The sequence below is a fragment of the Vulpes lagopus genome, chromosome 1 (assembly GCF_018345385.1).
Source record: "Vulpes lagopus strain Blue_001 chromosome 1, ASM1834538v1, whole genome shotgun sequence".
Classification (NCBI taxonomy): domain Eukaryota; kingdom Metazoa; phylum Chordata; class Mammalia; order Carnivora; family Canidae; genus Vulpes; species Vulpes lagopus.
The window spans coordinates 27450060-27464427 of record NC_054824.1 but is presented as its reverse complement, the minus strand read 5'-3'; the positions used below and the strand labels follow the sequence as shown (position 1 = coordinate 27464427).

Below are 14368 nucleotides of genomic sequence, written 5' to 3'. Positions count from 1 at the left end.
AGGGAACAGGCGAGGAATGCACACAGGAAGATGAATGAAACGGAGCATTTAGGCGAAGATGGGATACTGGTGAGGGAAGGGCCAGAGCGAGCAAGTGGGGGGCATTCAGCTGCCCCAGGTTTCTGGCTTCCTTGACTGGGTAGATGGTAGCAGCTTGGGCCAATGTGGAAAGTACTGGAGGAAGGGGCTTTGAGCACGGTAAATGTGGGTGCTTGCGAGTTCGTGAGGGGCCACAGCGCTGAGCAGGGTGGAGGCAGCGGGACGCAGTGGCTCAGGGAGCACACAGGCTGGCAGGGACCCCACGAACATGCTGAACATGCCTTCAGAGTGTGGAATGTGCTAGGAAGGGAATGGGGCCCGTAAGAGAATTCAGGAGGTCAGGGTCACCAGCCGGCACTGCCAGGTCTGTTCCCAGATGACCTGCTAAGTGAAGTCAAAGCAGGTGTGAAAGTTAGAGACTCCTGGTTTGAGTGCTAAGTTAGCAGACAGCCTGCCAGAGCAGGTAAGCAGGTCCCTAGCCGAGATGGGCTATGCTAGGAGGCCAAAGGAGGAAGGGGCGGAAGGGCTTTCAGGGGAGATGGCTGGAATGGCGTGTTTTGTCAGGGTTCCTCTGGGGGAGGCTGCCAGATGTCAAAGTGGTGGTTTTGAACCCAGCAGCACCTCCTGGAGCAGTGAGGAATGGGAGAGAACAAAGAAGGTGGGAGGTGCGGGCGTCTCTAACCAGCTCCCCACCGCAAGTCCTGTGCTCGGGCAGGTCAGCGACATTGCACCGTCCTGATGTGCCTTGGATGGGGAACTGCTGGGAATGAAACCCAGGGCGACCCAGAGCTGCCCGAAGGAGGAAACCTGTGCCACCCTGTACAATGTGGAGCATGTCACCTGTTTGCCTTTGGGGATCCTCATTTTCCCCGAAGAAATAGAGGAACACACAGTCCTTGGGAAGAAACAGCTGTGGGAGCATCAGGGAGTAATGGCCCGGGAGATGGGAGATGGCATGAGGAGAGGCTCTGGTCTCTCTATCAACAATACATTTCCAGTCGTCTTTTGCTGAAGTCCTGTTGATTGTAATCATTCTCCCAGGAGCTGGGTGCTCGGAATGGTCAGGCAGGTGGATTCAAACGTGGGTTTATGAGAGAGAACGGAACTTGAAGAGGCTGGGCAATGCAGCCAATTAGGAAATGCAGATTCTGGAACTTGCCCTGGATCTGGGGATGGCAGGACAGTGGACATGGAGCCAGCTTTCCAGGTGACCCTTAAATGCATTGATGCCACCTTCAGTAGGTGGTGTGGGACCTGGGAAGCAATTCTCAAATGAGCCTGGTGATCTGTGGGTCCATGGGCCCTGGGGTCCAACCCCAGGGTCACTGAGTAACATCTCTGGGCGTGAGGGTGGCAGAGGTCATGAGGTCAGCTCCTAGAGCCCCATCAGGTTTGAGGGGGCTAATACAATATCCTTTACAGTATGTTTTTGCTAGAAATTCCAGAGTACCTAATTCTTGTTCTCTTTTTCCCTTTCTACTAGGCACTGGGAAATCATGAATTTGATAATGGTGTAGAAGGACTGATTGATCCACTCCTCAAAGAGGCCAGATTTCCAATTCTGAGTGCAAATATCAAAGCAAAGGGGCCACTAGCATCTCAAATATCAGGACTTTATTTGCCATATAAAATTCTTCCTGTTGGTGATGAAGTTGTGGGAATTGTTGGATATACTTCAAAAGAAACCCCTTTTCTCTCAAATCCAGGTATTTTCTACTATAGCAATTGTTCCTTGCAAAGAGATATATTAAGTCAGAGCTTGGCATTATTTTTACGGACTGTAGGTACAAGTAGGAACAATGTGTGGTGTTGGGCAAATGGTATACTTAGAATAATGTTGATAAATCCAGTCTGGTGGTTTCAATATTATTCTAAACTACTTAAAGACATTGGTATTTTGTTCAGTGAACTTCTTTGTTGACCTACACGGTATCTTTGTTTAATCCAGTATCCATTCAGGATGGACAAGAAAGCCATTTACATCCAGTGCTAAACATCACAGTCATTTACTGGAGAATGAACCATAACTCACTGCCCTTTTTCCTGTGGAGCCAGAGCGCTCAGGTCTAGGGTTTTACCTCAGTTTACCTTACCTTTGCTTTTTTAGTATGGTTAGTATCTGTCTAGTTAACTCTCCTTTCTCCCTTTTCATTATTTATCTCTTTTTAATGATCTTGTTGTATTTGGTTTTCTGAGGAATACATATCCTTGAAAGGTCTCACAGTATATATGATCTAATATAAATATTTTATTTATACTTACATACATATATAATCCTGAAGGTATTCAAGAAACATTTTTGAGCCACTTTTACAGGAACACTTTCACCAAAACACTTTGGTAGTGAGAACGAAAATGGTATTTTTTTCTAAATTATCCAAACCAATTTTCTTCCCATATTTGAAGGAAAAAAAAATGGAAACTAACAGGAATAAAGGTACAGCATAAGGAATTTAGTACAATGGTATTATAGTAGTATTGTGTGGTGATGGGTGGCTCCCCTGTGGTTCTGAACATAGTAGAAAAAAGAAAAAAAACAGGAGAAGGAAAACTAGGAGCCAGGGTTTTCATTAAGAATTCACTGATATAATAAAAATTAAAAAAAAAAAAAAAAAAAAAGATTGGGATCCCTGGGTGGCGCAGCGGTTTGGCGCCTGCCTTTGGCCCAGGGCGCGATCCTGGAGACCCGGGATCGAATCCCACATCGGGCTCCCGGTGCATGGAGCCTGCTTCTCCCTCTGCCTGTGTCTCTGCCTCTCTCTCTCTCTGTCTCTCTCTGTGACTATCATAAATAAATAAAAATTAAAAAAAAAAAAAAAGAATTCACTGATATAAAAAAAAATAATAATAATTCACTGATAAAGGGATCCCTGGGTGGCTCAGCAGTTTGGCGCCTGCCTTTGGCCCAGGGCATGATCCTGGAGTCCCGGGATCGAGTCCCACGTCGGGCTCCCGGCATGGAGCCTGCTTCTCCCTCCTCCTGTGTCTCTGCCTGTCTCTCTCTCTCTCTCTCTATGTCTATCATAAATGAATAAATGAATAAATCTTTAAAAAAAAGAATTCACTGATAAAAGACATACACTCATCTAACGATTAGAAAAGTGATACATTTATTGTTGTGGTTGGTCCAGGCCATTGGAAAGAACGGGAAGGTCAGCCATGCTGGGTCCTATGTGGCCCGGTGCTGCTCTGAGGGGAGTAAGTCCTGCAGTGGCTGGGAGGCTGGGAGGCAGGCCAGGCACAGGGCTTCTCTGCTCCCTACTGGCAGAGGAGGTGGGGATTATCAGGCCCTCCATGTGGCAGGTAGGCATCTGTCCCCAGGTGTCCAAGCCTTTGCACACTGTGTGACACAGTCAACAAGGAGCTGTTGTTGAGCCAGTTGGCTGTAGTGGACATGATGAGTCACCAGCTTTCAGAGTGTTTCAGACGTGCTCTTCTAAGCACGGTGTGGTCACGTCAGCGGGACTAGCTGACAACACTGGGTTGCTCTCCACCCCACCCAACCTGACCATGGTCCTCTCCTTCTTTCTCAATAAATATTGCCAGAATGAACAGTGAGAGCAGTGACGTATGGGGGCCCCAATCACAAAAGAGCAAAGAATTCAGTTTCCTGGAACAGAGGTTCCCAGCAGGGAAAGCAAAAAGTTGGGCGAGGACTGGATTGTAGGGCCTTCTGAATCACTGACCAAGGAGTTCAGGCATGATGGGGAGAAAAGCGTTATCCCTTCTGGAATAATCACCAATAAGAAAAGAGGGTGGAAAGACAAAGGCAATCATCCCTCTGCTGGGACTCTGATAGCACCCCATATTAGCCCTTTAGTGGGCTGCTGTGTCTGGAGAGGTGATGGCCTCCCAGCATTCCCAGGAGAGAAAGGCTGGATGGTGCAGGGACTGATGCTGGTGCTGGGGAGAGGTGGATCAGTGTTTCTGGGGACCCTTGCTTCTGCCAAGACCACAGGCCCAGCAAGTAGGTTCTTCTTACAGATCTCTGGCCTCTCATCCAGCCCCATCCCTCTGGCCCTCATAGCCTGGGTGCCCACAGGAATAATTGATAGTCCTAGCACATTTCATCTATTTTAGCTGGATAATGAAATTCCTGCAACCCCTCAAGATATCCTGAAATATATGCCATGCTTTCTTACATGTGTGATGACTGATCCCAAGAGACCCCTAATGTGTTAGAACACATTCATTCCTTTGTCCTCAGAGGCACTTCTCTGAATTTTTCTTCCTTCTTGCCAGCCAAACTAAAGCAGAGGATAGTAGATTCTCCTTCATTCATTCATCCTTTCTTTCCGCTGAGTGCCTACGTGCCTAGGCACAGGGATGCCGACCAAAAAAAAAAAAATCCTTACCTACCGCAGCTTATAGATTTTGTAGGCAAATAAATGAGTAGAATATTTGGCATGTCAGAAGGTGCTAAGCAGTAGGGGGGATGGCAAATGTGTCAGGGGGGTGGGGATGGGTGCACCTTGTCAATTTAGAGGGAGGCTCAGGGAATGCGCAGAGAAGGTGACATGGCACCAAGGGGTGAGCAGGGAGCCCGGACTTCTTGGAGTGGTCACCAAGAAGCAGATTACTCCTGATGTTTTCATGGCAGACGATGGTGGCCAAGCTGCTGCAACTCCTGACGTTGAAGTGGTGCCTATGAACTAGTGACAGGGCTGCCAGTCTGATGTGGCACCTCTGTGGGTGGCTAATTTTCAGGCCTGGGTCTGCACAGTCACACCCACACTCGGCAGCCTGTACCACGGGGGGCACGACAGGGAGGAGGAAGCAGCCAGAGATGTGCACACTGCCAGCGCCAGCTGTACCGGAGGAGACCCTGTCTAATGCAGAGCTCAGTGATGCTCTAATATTGAGCTTAGCAAATGAACAAGGCACGGTATCAACAAGGACTAGTTGCTGACAGATATTTAAGTTTGAAGACTGATTATCTTGAACCTGCAAACGAAGCCTTAGAGGTACTAATCTGGGCTGTTTCCCCCTCAGCTTTATTGAGCTATAACCAACACACAGCACTGTATAAGTGAATGAACAACGTAATGACTTGACATACATATCACACAACAGGCTCATGGGCTCAGGCATTTTCTGCCTTGGCATAAGGGAAGTCTAAGTCTAAAAACACATTTTTGAAAAATAGATAGGTCTCCAGGTCTGAAGCCTCCTCATAGCTGACGATTGAATTAGTGCAACATAATATCATTCACAACCCAAACCCAGTGCAACACGAAGTGAATATAACTAAGGATATTGATGTGAATTTTTTTGGCTTTCCTAGGGATTTTATGTTTAATTTATAAATAGTTTTGGTTTTGTGATTTAAGAGCTTTAGTAGATAAAGCTGTTTTTACTCTACATGTTAGTATGTGTAATAGGTCATATGATAAAAATGATTAATAAATGTCCATCTTATTTATTTTGTTCCTTAGGAAGGAATTTAGTATTTGAAGATGAAATCACTGCATTGCAGCCTGAAGTAGATAAGCTGAAAACTCTAAATGTGAACAAAATCATTGCACTGGGACACTCTGGTTTCGAAATGGATAAACTCATCGCTCAGAAAGTGAAGGGTGTGGACATCGTGGTAGGAGGACACTCCAACACATTCCTTTACACAGGTAATTGTTTCAAAAGGATTATACTGGCCAGGATGTCTAGATAACTTACTTTGTTTTTTGTTTTTTTAAATATTTTTAATATTTTTACTACTATTTAACATAATATAAATTACATATATTTTGTAACCTGTAATATATATGTAATACACATACATGGTAACATGTGTAAATCTTATTCAGAGACATTATTTTTTTTTAAGATTTTATTTATTTATTCATGAGAGACAGAGAGAGAGAGAGAGAGAGAGAGAGAGAGAGAGAGAGAGGCAGAGACACAGGCAGAGGGAGAAGCAGGCTCCATGCAAGGAGCCTGACATGGGACTCGATCCCAGGTCTCCAGGGTCACACCCTGGGCCAAAGGTGGCACTAAACCGCTGAGCCACCGGGGCTGCCCTTATTCAGAGACATTATTAAGAATAATTTATTGGTTTCATGATTATGTCAATTCCATTTATTTATGTATATTATAAATATATATAAAACATATGTACAAAATACATTATAAAATAAAAAGATTACCAAGCTCCTGCCAAAAGTCAGTTTATACCAAAAAGCAACATGTCATATAAAAAAATTAAGTGTAAACAAAATAATGTAAATCAGGCTTTCACAGGTCAGGGTGACAAATTCAATTTGTAGGTTCACAGGTAGCAGGAGCTGGAACTCTGGGCTCATGTCCTAACTCTACTTCCTACTAGGACTGTGAGCATCCCAGATACCATAGGCCCCAATGCTCCTGAAAGTATACCTGTTCCCTCCCTCCTTTGCCCTCTTCTCCCCTATAGCTCTCCCTCCTACCCTCCCTGTATCTCTCTCTCCTTGGTGTTAGGTAGTTTTAGTGAGAAAAACCTCTTTTTTCCCTTCCGTATTGAAGCTATAATGTCCCAGAACTTTTGAGTCTGGCTCAGTGACTCTTTCCTACCATACCATCCTCCCTCCCCCATCACCACTGCATGGAACTTTGAAGGACTTTTAAGAAAAGGAAGAAGAGGAAGAGGAGGGCTTGGCTAGTAATTGACTTCTAGCAACAGCGGGAAGAAAGCTTTGGTGGGGAACACTCTCCTTGAGGAGGTTGCTGCTTTGCCCATCTCTGTATGCACTAAGCTGATACTACTTTTATAAAAGCAAAAATAAAAAGTACCTGAAATAGAAAAAAAAATGTTAAGGCGGGGGGCACCTGGGTGGCTTATTCAGTGAAGCATTTGCCTTCACATGATCCTGGGGTCCTGGAATCGAGCCCTGAGTCAGGCTCCCTGATAATCAGGGAGTCGGCTCTTCTGTCTCCCTCTCCCTGCTTGTACTCTCTCGCTCTTGCTCTCACTCTTGCTCTCTCAAATAAACAAATAAAACTTTTTTAAAATCTTTGACAAATGGTAAAAGGGGATATCACTCAGAAGAACATACAGGCAATTTTTACTCTCTTCTTAGCACTTTTGATTATTTTCAAATAATGAATGCATGTTGCTTTTGCAATCAGAAAAAGAGACATGAATTCTAAAAAGAAAAGAAAGAAACAATATTAGGTCCGAAGGCTTCCTTCCTTTTTTTAAAAAATATTATTTATTTATTTATTCATGAGACACACACACAGTGGCAGAGACACAGGCAGAGGGAGAAGCAGGCTCCATGCAGGGAGCCTGACAGGGGACTCGATCTTGGGTCTCCAGGATCACGCCCTACGCTGAAGGTGGCGCTGAACAGCCGAGCCACCCAGGCTGCCCCAAAGTCTTCCTTCCTGATTGACATCAGAGACCATCATCAGGTCACTCATCCTGTCTGAACCTAATAGCTTTGCTTCAGAATGGAGCTGATAACGCTCAACGTTCCACATTGTTGTGAGACTTAGGGGAGGTGGTGAATTTATACGTGGGAGAACACTTTATGAACTGTAACTAGTTGCCTCCTGGCACGCAGTGGTGTGGAAGCCGCCTGCCAGTCAAAATATACCGACCGAAACGGTGATGCTGATGAACTACTTTACTCTACAAGGTGGGGCTGGCCTTCCCTTAAGAAAATAAGGCCCCAGTATTCACATAGTTGATTCCTTCCTAATTCAGTTCTTTCCTAAGTATTTTACCTCTTAATGAACACAGGCTAGGGAATAATTTCAAACTAGACTATATCCATTAGTGGTTGTGAAATCAATGTAATGGGTTAAAGAATTTTAACAGACTAGACAAAAATAGGTTAGGTACTTACATTACTCACAGGAATACGTACTGTTTCGTGGAAAGAGAGGTGTATGAAGCGATGAGAACAGCTCCAAGGATGTGGCACGCAGTATGTACCCATGTCGAGGACGGTGGCAGGCGCTGACAGTGATGTGCATTTCTTAGCGTGAGCAGTGTTGCAGTCAAACGTCTGAGAGCCACTGGAGTAACTCCAGGGCAGCTAGACGGGCTGAGAGCTCCAGACCAGGGGCACGTCCCACTGGAGCAAGTCCTGGGGCAGCCCTGGGTAGACTCTGGTGTCGGGGTGGCTGTGCCACTGATGGGTGGTGGGATCCTGCCCGATTTCCTCATCTGCAGAAGCAGGATGGAAACACCCTATTATAAAAGGTCCCTATGACTTCACGTCGGTATTGGAGGGGTACAGGTGAGGTGCCCCAGGACAGGGCCTAGTACTTGAGCTGTGTGGATGCGGCCTGTGAAATGCCCTCCCCTGGAGCCTTTTCTTAGCTTTGCTCTGAGGCAGTGTCAGAAGCCCCAGGGCACACAGAGAGGGCTAGATGTGTGCCTCAGCCACCTCGTCCTGTGGAGTAGTGGCTTCAGACGGTATTGACTATGATGCAGAGTAAGAAAGGAGTAAGAAAGGCGTTGTGAATGAAGACCCAGCATGCGCGCACACACACCCCCACAAGCGCACACAGAAAACTTTCACAAAGAACCTAGAGTGCACCCTGCGTACTACTGTTTCATTTTTTTTTAAGTGTCAGTGACCACCCATTAAATTAATTTCCTCATATAGTAGTTGGCCCACATTTTTTAAAAACTCAGCTCTGAATGAAGCATGACCGAAACAGAGCATAAAGAGTCAAAGGAATCTTTGACTCCGTTCAATGCTAAAGTCATCCCTATGTTCCTCATGATTTGCCTTCACACCATCTTAACCACTGCCGGCTTCCAGCACCAATTGGTCTTCCATGACCTTGGTGTGTGACCATCAATTAGTGCGCCCTGATGGGCCTGAAAAGGTTTGGTGAACATGCCTGACTTCCCACTAATGCTGTAGCCTGTCCTTTTGTCTCTGTCACTTTGTTCCAGCCAATGAAGTCCTACAAAACAGAATGTGCCTCTTGCCAAGTAGATAAATTTACTTAATGATGAATGACTGAATAAAAGAGAGATATGGGGATAAAAATTATGACTTGTTCATACATAAATCTTGAAGTAGATAATTACAGTCTCTGAAAAAACTGCCGCTAGAGTCTTAGTCATTTATTTCACATTGCATGATTGCTTAGCAAGATTAAAGTTATTCTCGTGAAACTATTCAGTGTTGATACCCACCATTTTGAGGGATGAACTTAACAATTAAAGGTAATTCCTGGACATGGGAGGGGATGAAGCATATTTGCCTGTTTAAATAAATTTTCACAGCCTTCAAAAAAAGCTCCTCTGAATTGTTTTTGGAATTAGCATAACTTAAGTGAGGTTAAATATGATTTGTGAATAAAAATATAGTTAAAATAGATTGCTTGGGAATCCCTGGGTGGCTCGGTGGTTTGGCACCTGCCTTCGGCCCAGGGCGTGATCCTGGAGACCCGGGATCGGGTCCCGCATCAGGCTCCCTGCATGGAGCCTGCTTCTCCCTCTGCCTGTGTCTCTGCCTGTGTCTCTGCCTGTGTCTCTGCCTCTCTTTCTCTCTCTCTCTCTCTCTCTCTGTGTGTGTGTGTGTGTGTCTTTCATGAATGAATAAATAAAATCTTTAAAATAAATAAATAAATAGAATAGAATAGATTGCTTACTTTCCAGTTTGGGGAAATAAAACTGTTTTTGGTAGAACACCTTATAACTTCCTTAGGTTACTGCAGTGAACTTCATTATACCTCTAACTTCTTTGAGGCTCCTACCTCCAGGCTCTACCACCCGGTCCCCTCCTTCTCACTGTCATCTAATGGTCTCTAAGCTACCCCCCCAGTGTCACTCAACTTCTGGCCTTCCTGCTGCCCCAGCTCCTGCCTTCATCCCGGCAGAGTGTTCCATGTGGATGGCTGATCCCCTACCCAAGGTGCAGAGTCCCTTATCCTCTCAACACGTGACTGTCCCCTCTATTCCATTTCAGCAACTTCACATGTCAGGCCACAGGCTGAAACTGAGTTCTCATCTGGGATGGCTCCATTTCCAGAGCCCCGCTGTCCACCTCCTTTATCATAGGCTCCTGGCTTTACCTTAAAGCCTCTCACCCCTTATTCCCTAGAGACCTGGCTGTCAGGCTTAGCGAAACCTGTCTCCTGGGCTCCTCCCTCCATCCCAGGCCAGCAGGCTTCACCTCTCTCTCTTCATTAGTCTGGAAGTGTCCAGCAGGACTCTTGGCCATGTCCATGGCTGAAGGCAAGTGCCCAGGACCGTTGAGTGAATATTAACAGCTCCTTTAAAAGTGAGATTTCTTTATTTGCTCAGTTTTTATTAAACACCTTATTTTCATTGCTTCAAGTAGGCACACGTTTATTGAATATGAAATTTAAACTGTTTCATTATTAGAACGTAAATGATTTATAAGGGCCACAGGATTTCCTTCTCGAAGCAAATGGGGTCATATGTAATTATAGATAAGACAGCGGAGAAAGCTAACACTTGTTCCTTGTGCTGCAGCCAGAGGCCAGATGCCATGTGAAGGGTTGGCCCTGCCTCTGCTTCACCAAAATCAGCGAGTGGGGCAAGAGGCTTTGGTGTTGTTTGCAATCATTGTTCATCTCCATTAATTTTCGTTCTTGAAGTTTAGAGAAGCTTGCCTTTTAAGACAAGGAAATGGTCTCAGTATTTACCACATCCACAGGACAGGGAAACCCTCTCCAACAAAGAACCATCTCTGGGCATCAGTGAGGACTGCTGACATGTGCTTTATTAAGTGAGCTGAGAGAACCAACCAGAGGAAACAGGTGTGGGCAGTGACTTCGAAGATCATGCCCTGGGATGCCTGGGTGGCTCAGCGGTTGAGAGTCTGCCTTCGGCTCAGGGCGTGATCCTGGGGTCCTGGGATCGAGACCCACATCGGCCTCCGTGCATGGAGCCTGCTTATCCCTCTGCCTGTGTCTTTGCCTCTCTCTCTCTCTCTGTGTGTGTGTGTGTCTCATGAATAAGTAAATAATAAAATCGTTTTAAAAATAATATCACAAAGATCATGTCCTGGTGGCACAGGGACTTACTTGTTCCAGTAAATTACTCACTTGGGACCTTTCAGTCAACCTCTAGCTAACCCCGAGCCTCAGCGCCAGCCTCTGACCTGTCAGTTTTACTAAACAGAAAATTCTCTCACCCTCAAATAGATTGTCATCCATTCTCCCCTCATTGCTATCCATCCGTGTATATATATATATATATATATTTTTTTTTTTTTTTTAATTCACACAAGCTATATTGGTCATTGCCATAGGGTGGTGGGACTGTGAGTGATGTTTTCTTCTCTATTGGCCAGATATTGTCATGCTAGTTTTACTTTTATTAAAACATTTTTTTAGAACTCTCTAAATCCTATAACCTTTTAACTATTCTTAATCTTTTTTAAATATTTTATTTATTTTCTAAAGTTTGTTCATGAGGGTAGCCCTGGTGGCGCTAAACCGCTGAGCCACCTGGGCTGCCGCATATTCTTAACTTTGTTGAAAGAGAATCTTCCACAGACAATTTACTCATCTAGTAGGCTTTTATTCAGTGATTCATGAATCAGTCAGGATCCCATCTAGCAGATAGAGCTGCACGAGGCCAGAGAGTCTTCTGGATCAAAGTAAGCTGGAACGAGGAAGTTACACAGGGCATTTGCTGATTGGTTAAAGCAGGGTTACTTTCCTTCCAGGGAACAAAGGAAAGTTTTGTAGCAGCCGAATAACTTGTGCTGATCTGGCAAACACTGACTGGTTGACCTAAGCCTTCATTTTCTGGGAGAGCTGAGCACAGAAACATGGTCAAGTGTTGGTCTGCTGACGTGGGGCTTAACATGAGTGACTCCACTTTGGCCTATACTTGCTGCTTTAACAACTTGAACTATCATTAATACTTGTGTTAAATGACTTTTAAAAAGGAGGTATATACTCAATTTGAGAACCTGAGCTAAATACATAAATGACCCAGTGCATCTTCTTACCTCTAAAAAATAAGAAACCAGGAATGTGGTGCTTTAGGCCAAGCAGGCTGGCTAAGTCTTACTCAGCTCTCTAATCCTCAATTTATACATTCCCCCCACAGGCCTAGAAACACCTCTAAGGTTTTGAATTCATGACTGCTAATCTGTAAGAGAATTTCCAAGTACTCGATCATGATTTGGAAGCAGACCTGGTCATGCCTGATGATCTCCAGGTTCACAGAAATAAGCTTATTTAACTTGTATACTCCATGCTTGAGTGTTCACCAGTGTGATTGAAATGAATGTTTTGTGAGAATCAGCTGTTGAGAGCCCTCGCTATCTGCAAACACACAGCATTTCATGTTGTACGTAACCACTCTGGGAATGCCTTTGTCAGCTAAATGCTGATTCTTCCTAAAAAAGTATATCAGGTATACATCAGTGTATGGTCATATGTACCTCCTTTTTAATCTCAAGAAATAAAATTATTAATTCTAAAAAGAGCATTTAATGGAACTACAAGAAGGTCATGTTAAGATGAAAACAGATCTCTGTCTCCCCATCCCATTCCTTTGGACTCTGCATTTTAACAGACCTTAGTGGTAGAACAGTTTGGCGATTTTTTAAAATTTTGTTATATGAAACCCTGTTCTATAATGTAAAAAATGAATGAGAAGTCTGGTGCCTGGGAAATTACTAGGCCATAGAGATGGCTAGATCCAATGGCAAGAGAAGAGGGTGGCAGACAAGGGGGACATCACACCTTCCCTCAAGCAGCCTGACCTCATGAAGATAAAGCACAGACCTTAGACCTGGCCCTGCAGAGAAGTGGAGATCCAGAACACTGGGCACCTGCTGGAGTTTGGTAAATGTTTGTTGATAGAGTGAATGAATTTGTGGTGATCTCCCACCCACCCCTCAGACTCCTTTATTTGCTCCAGCCACTCAGGAGTGCATTAGCCAACAACCTGGACTGGTTTCATGAGAGTTTTGTGCTCGCTCTGGGTACTGCTCCAAGACTCATAATCTGCTTCAGACCTCCGAGTCCTCACTGAACGTACAAGATCAAGAATTTGAACAGTAAATTGAAGTATGTGCAAAACAGGGACACAGACCAGATATGGAGAATGTCATGCAGCCCATTAAGTTCCCTTAAGGAAACAAGACAGCTAGCATGTCATAGTAGGGTACGGAGATGGCCGAGGACTCTGATTTGCCCCTCTGGTTATAGAAGACCTTTTGGCTGGAAAGACGAGAGAGAGCCTTGGGCCTGGACACTTGAAGCTGCTCCTACACCAGAGGCAGGGGACATAACTTGCAGGCCTGATCGGCTGGGCGCTGAGGACAGTCAGCCAGTGATGCATGCATTGAGCACCCATGGCAGGGAGCCTGAGGCTGGGCTCTGGCCCCAGGGCCACCTAAGCCTGCACTACCTGAGCAGTCTGCTTTACTGCTCGCTTTGCCACAAGATTTCCTGCATGCACAAGATCTCATTGCATAATTAGAAAGAAAACAAAAACAAAAAACAACTTTTGGGTTAACCCATTAGTCAAATCTCTTGTTTTACAAATTTAGGATATTAAATGTAGGGCCCAGGAGCTAAGTATCTTTCTCAAGGTCATGAAACCACATTGAAACTGAGCTAGCCCCAAAACCTATTCTCTTGACTCCCAACTCTGGTTCTGCTTTATAAGCCCCCACTCAGCTCATTAGTTAAGAAAATTGAATTAAGGCGGGGGTTGGGGGAAGCAGTGGGCACACAGGCATTGCCCCCTTTACATGTGGATTTCACTACCTGGAGAGCATAGAAGTCTTGTCGGGTCCACGGAAAAGCGCTGGCTAAACTACTCAAGCTGAGTGATTCAACAAACATTCTTTGCGTGCCTTCTATGTGCCGGGCAAACCCTGGAGACTTGGCAGCCCCTGATCTCCTGGAACTTGTCTTAAAAGAGATATTGACCCTAATCAGACTTTTTTTCAGTATGCAAATAAATCAATCCTATTATATATAATTACAAAGTATGCTGTGAATGGAGAAGTACCAGATGCTGTGAGAGCATATCCAGGAGGACCTGACCAAGGCTGGCGGACCAGCACAGTGTTCTCCTGAAAAGCTGACATTCGGGCTACGATCAGGACATCCAGAAGCTAACTTGGTAAACAATGATCATCGTCTTTATGGAGCCTTTACCTGAGTCCAGCTTTCCTACCTGCATTATTAACTTGTCATTCTCCGAGCCTACGAGCTGGTATTTTCTACATTTTAGAGATGACTAAGCTGAAACCAAATGATATAACAAATGCACATGTTGGCCCTTGGCTCCAGGTCGCATCCCACACTTGAAGGCTCCAGTGGGTGTGGCCTGGGGCTGGGGGAAGCTAGGATCGCTGACGTGCAGTCTAGATGAAGCCAGCAAGGCAAG

General features: G+C 45.0%; 1 protein-coding gene across 1 annotated transcript in view; it reads left to right on the top strand.

Annotated features, from left to right (window-relative positions):
• Positions 1 to 14368, top strand: part of NT5E (5'-nucleotidase ecto) — a 43074-nt gene that overhangs the window by 15838 nt on the left and 12868 nt on the right. The window contains exons 2-3 of the mRNA XM_041764702.1: positions 1523 to 1745; positions 5475 to 5663. Of these exons, the coding sequence (XP_041620636.1) occupies positions 1523 to 1745; positions 5475 to 5663 (412 nt within the window). The remainder of the gene's footprint in view (positions 1 to 1522; positions 1746 to 5474; positions 5664 to 14368) is intronic.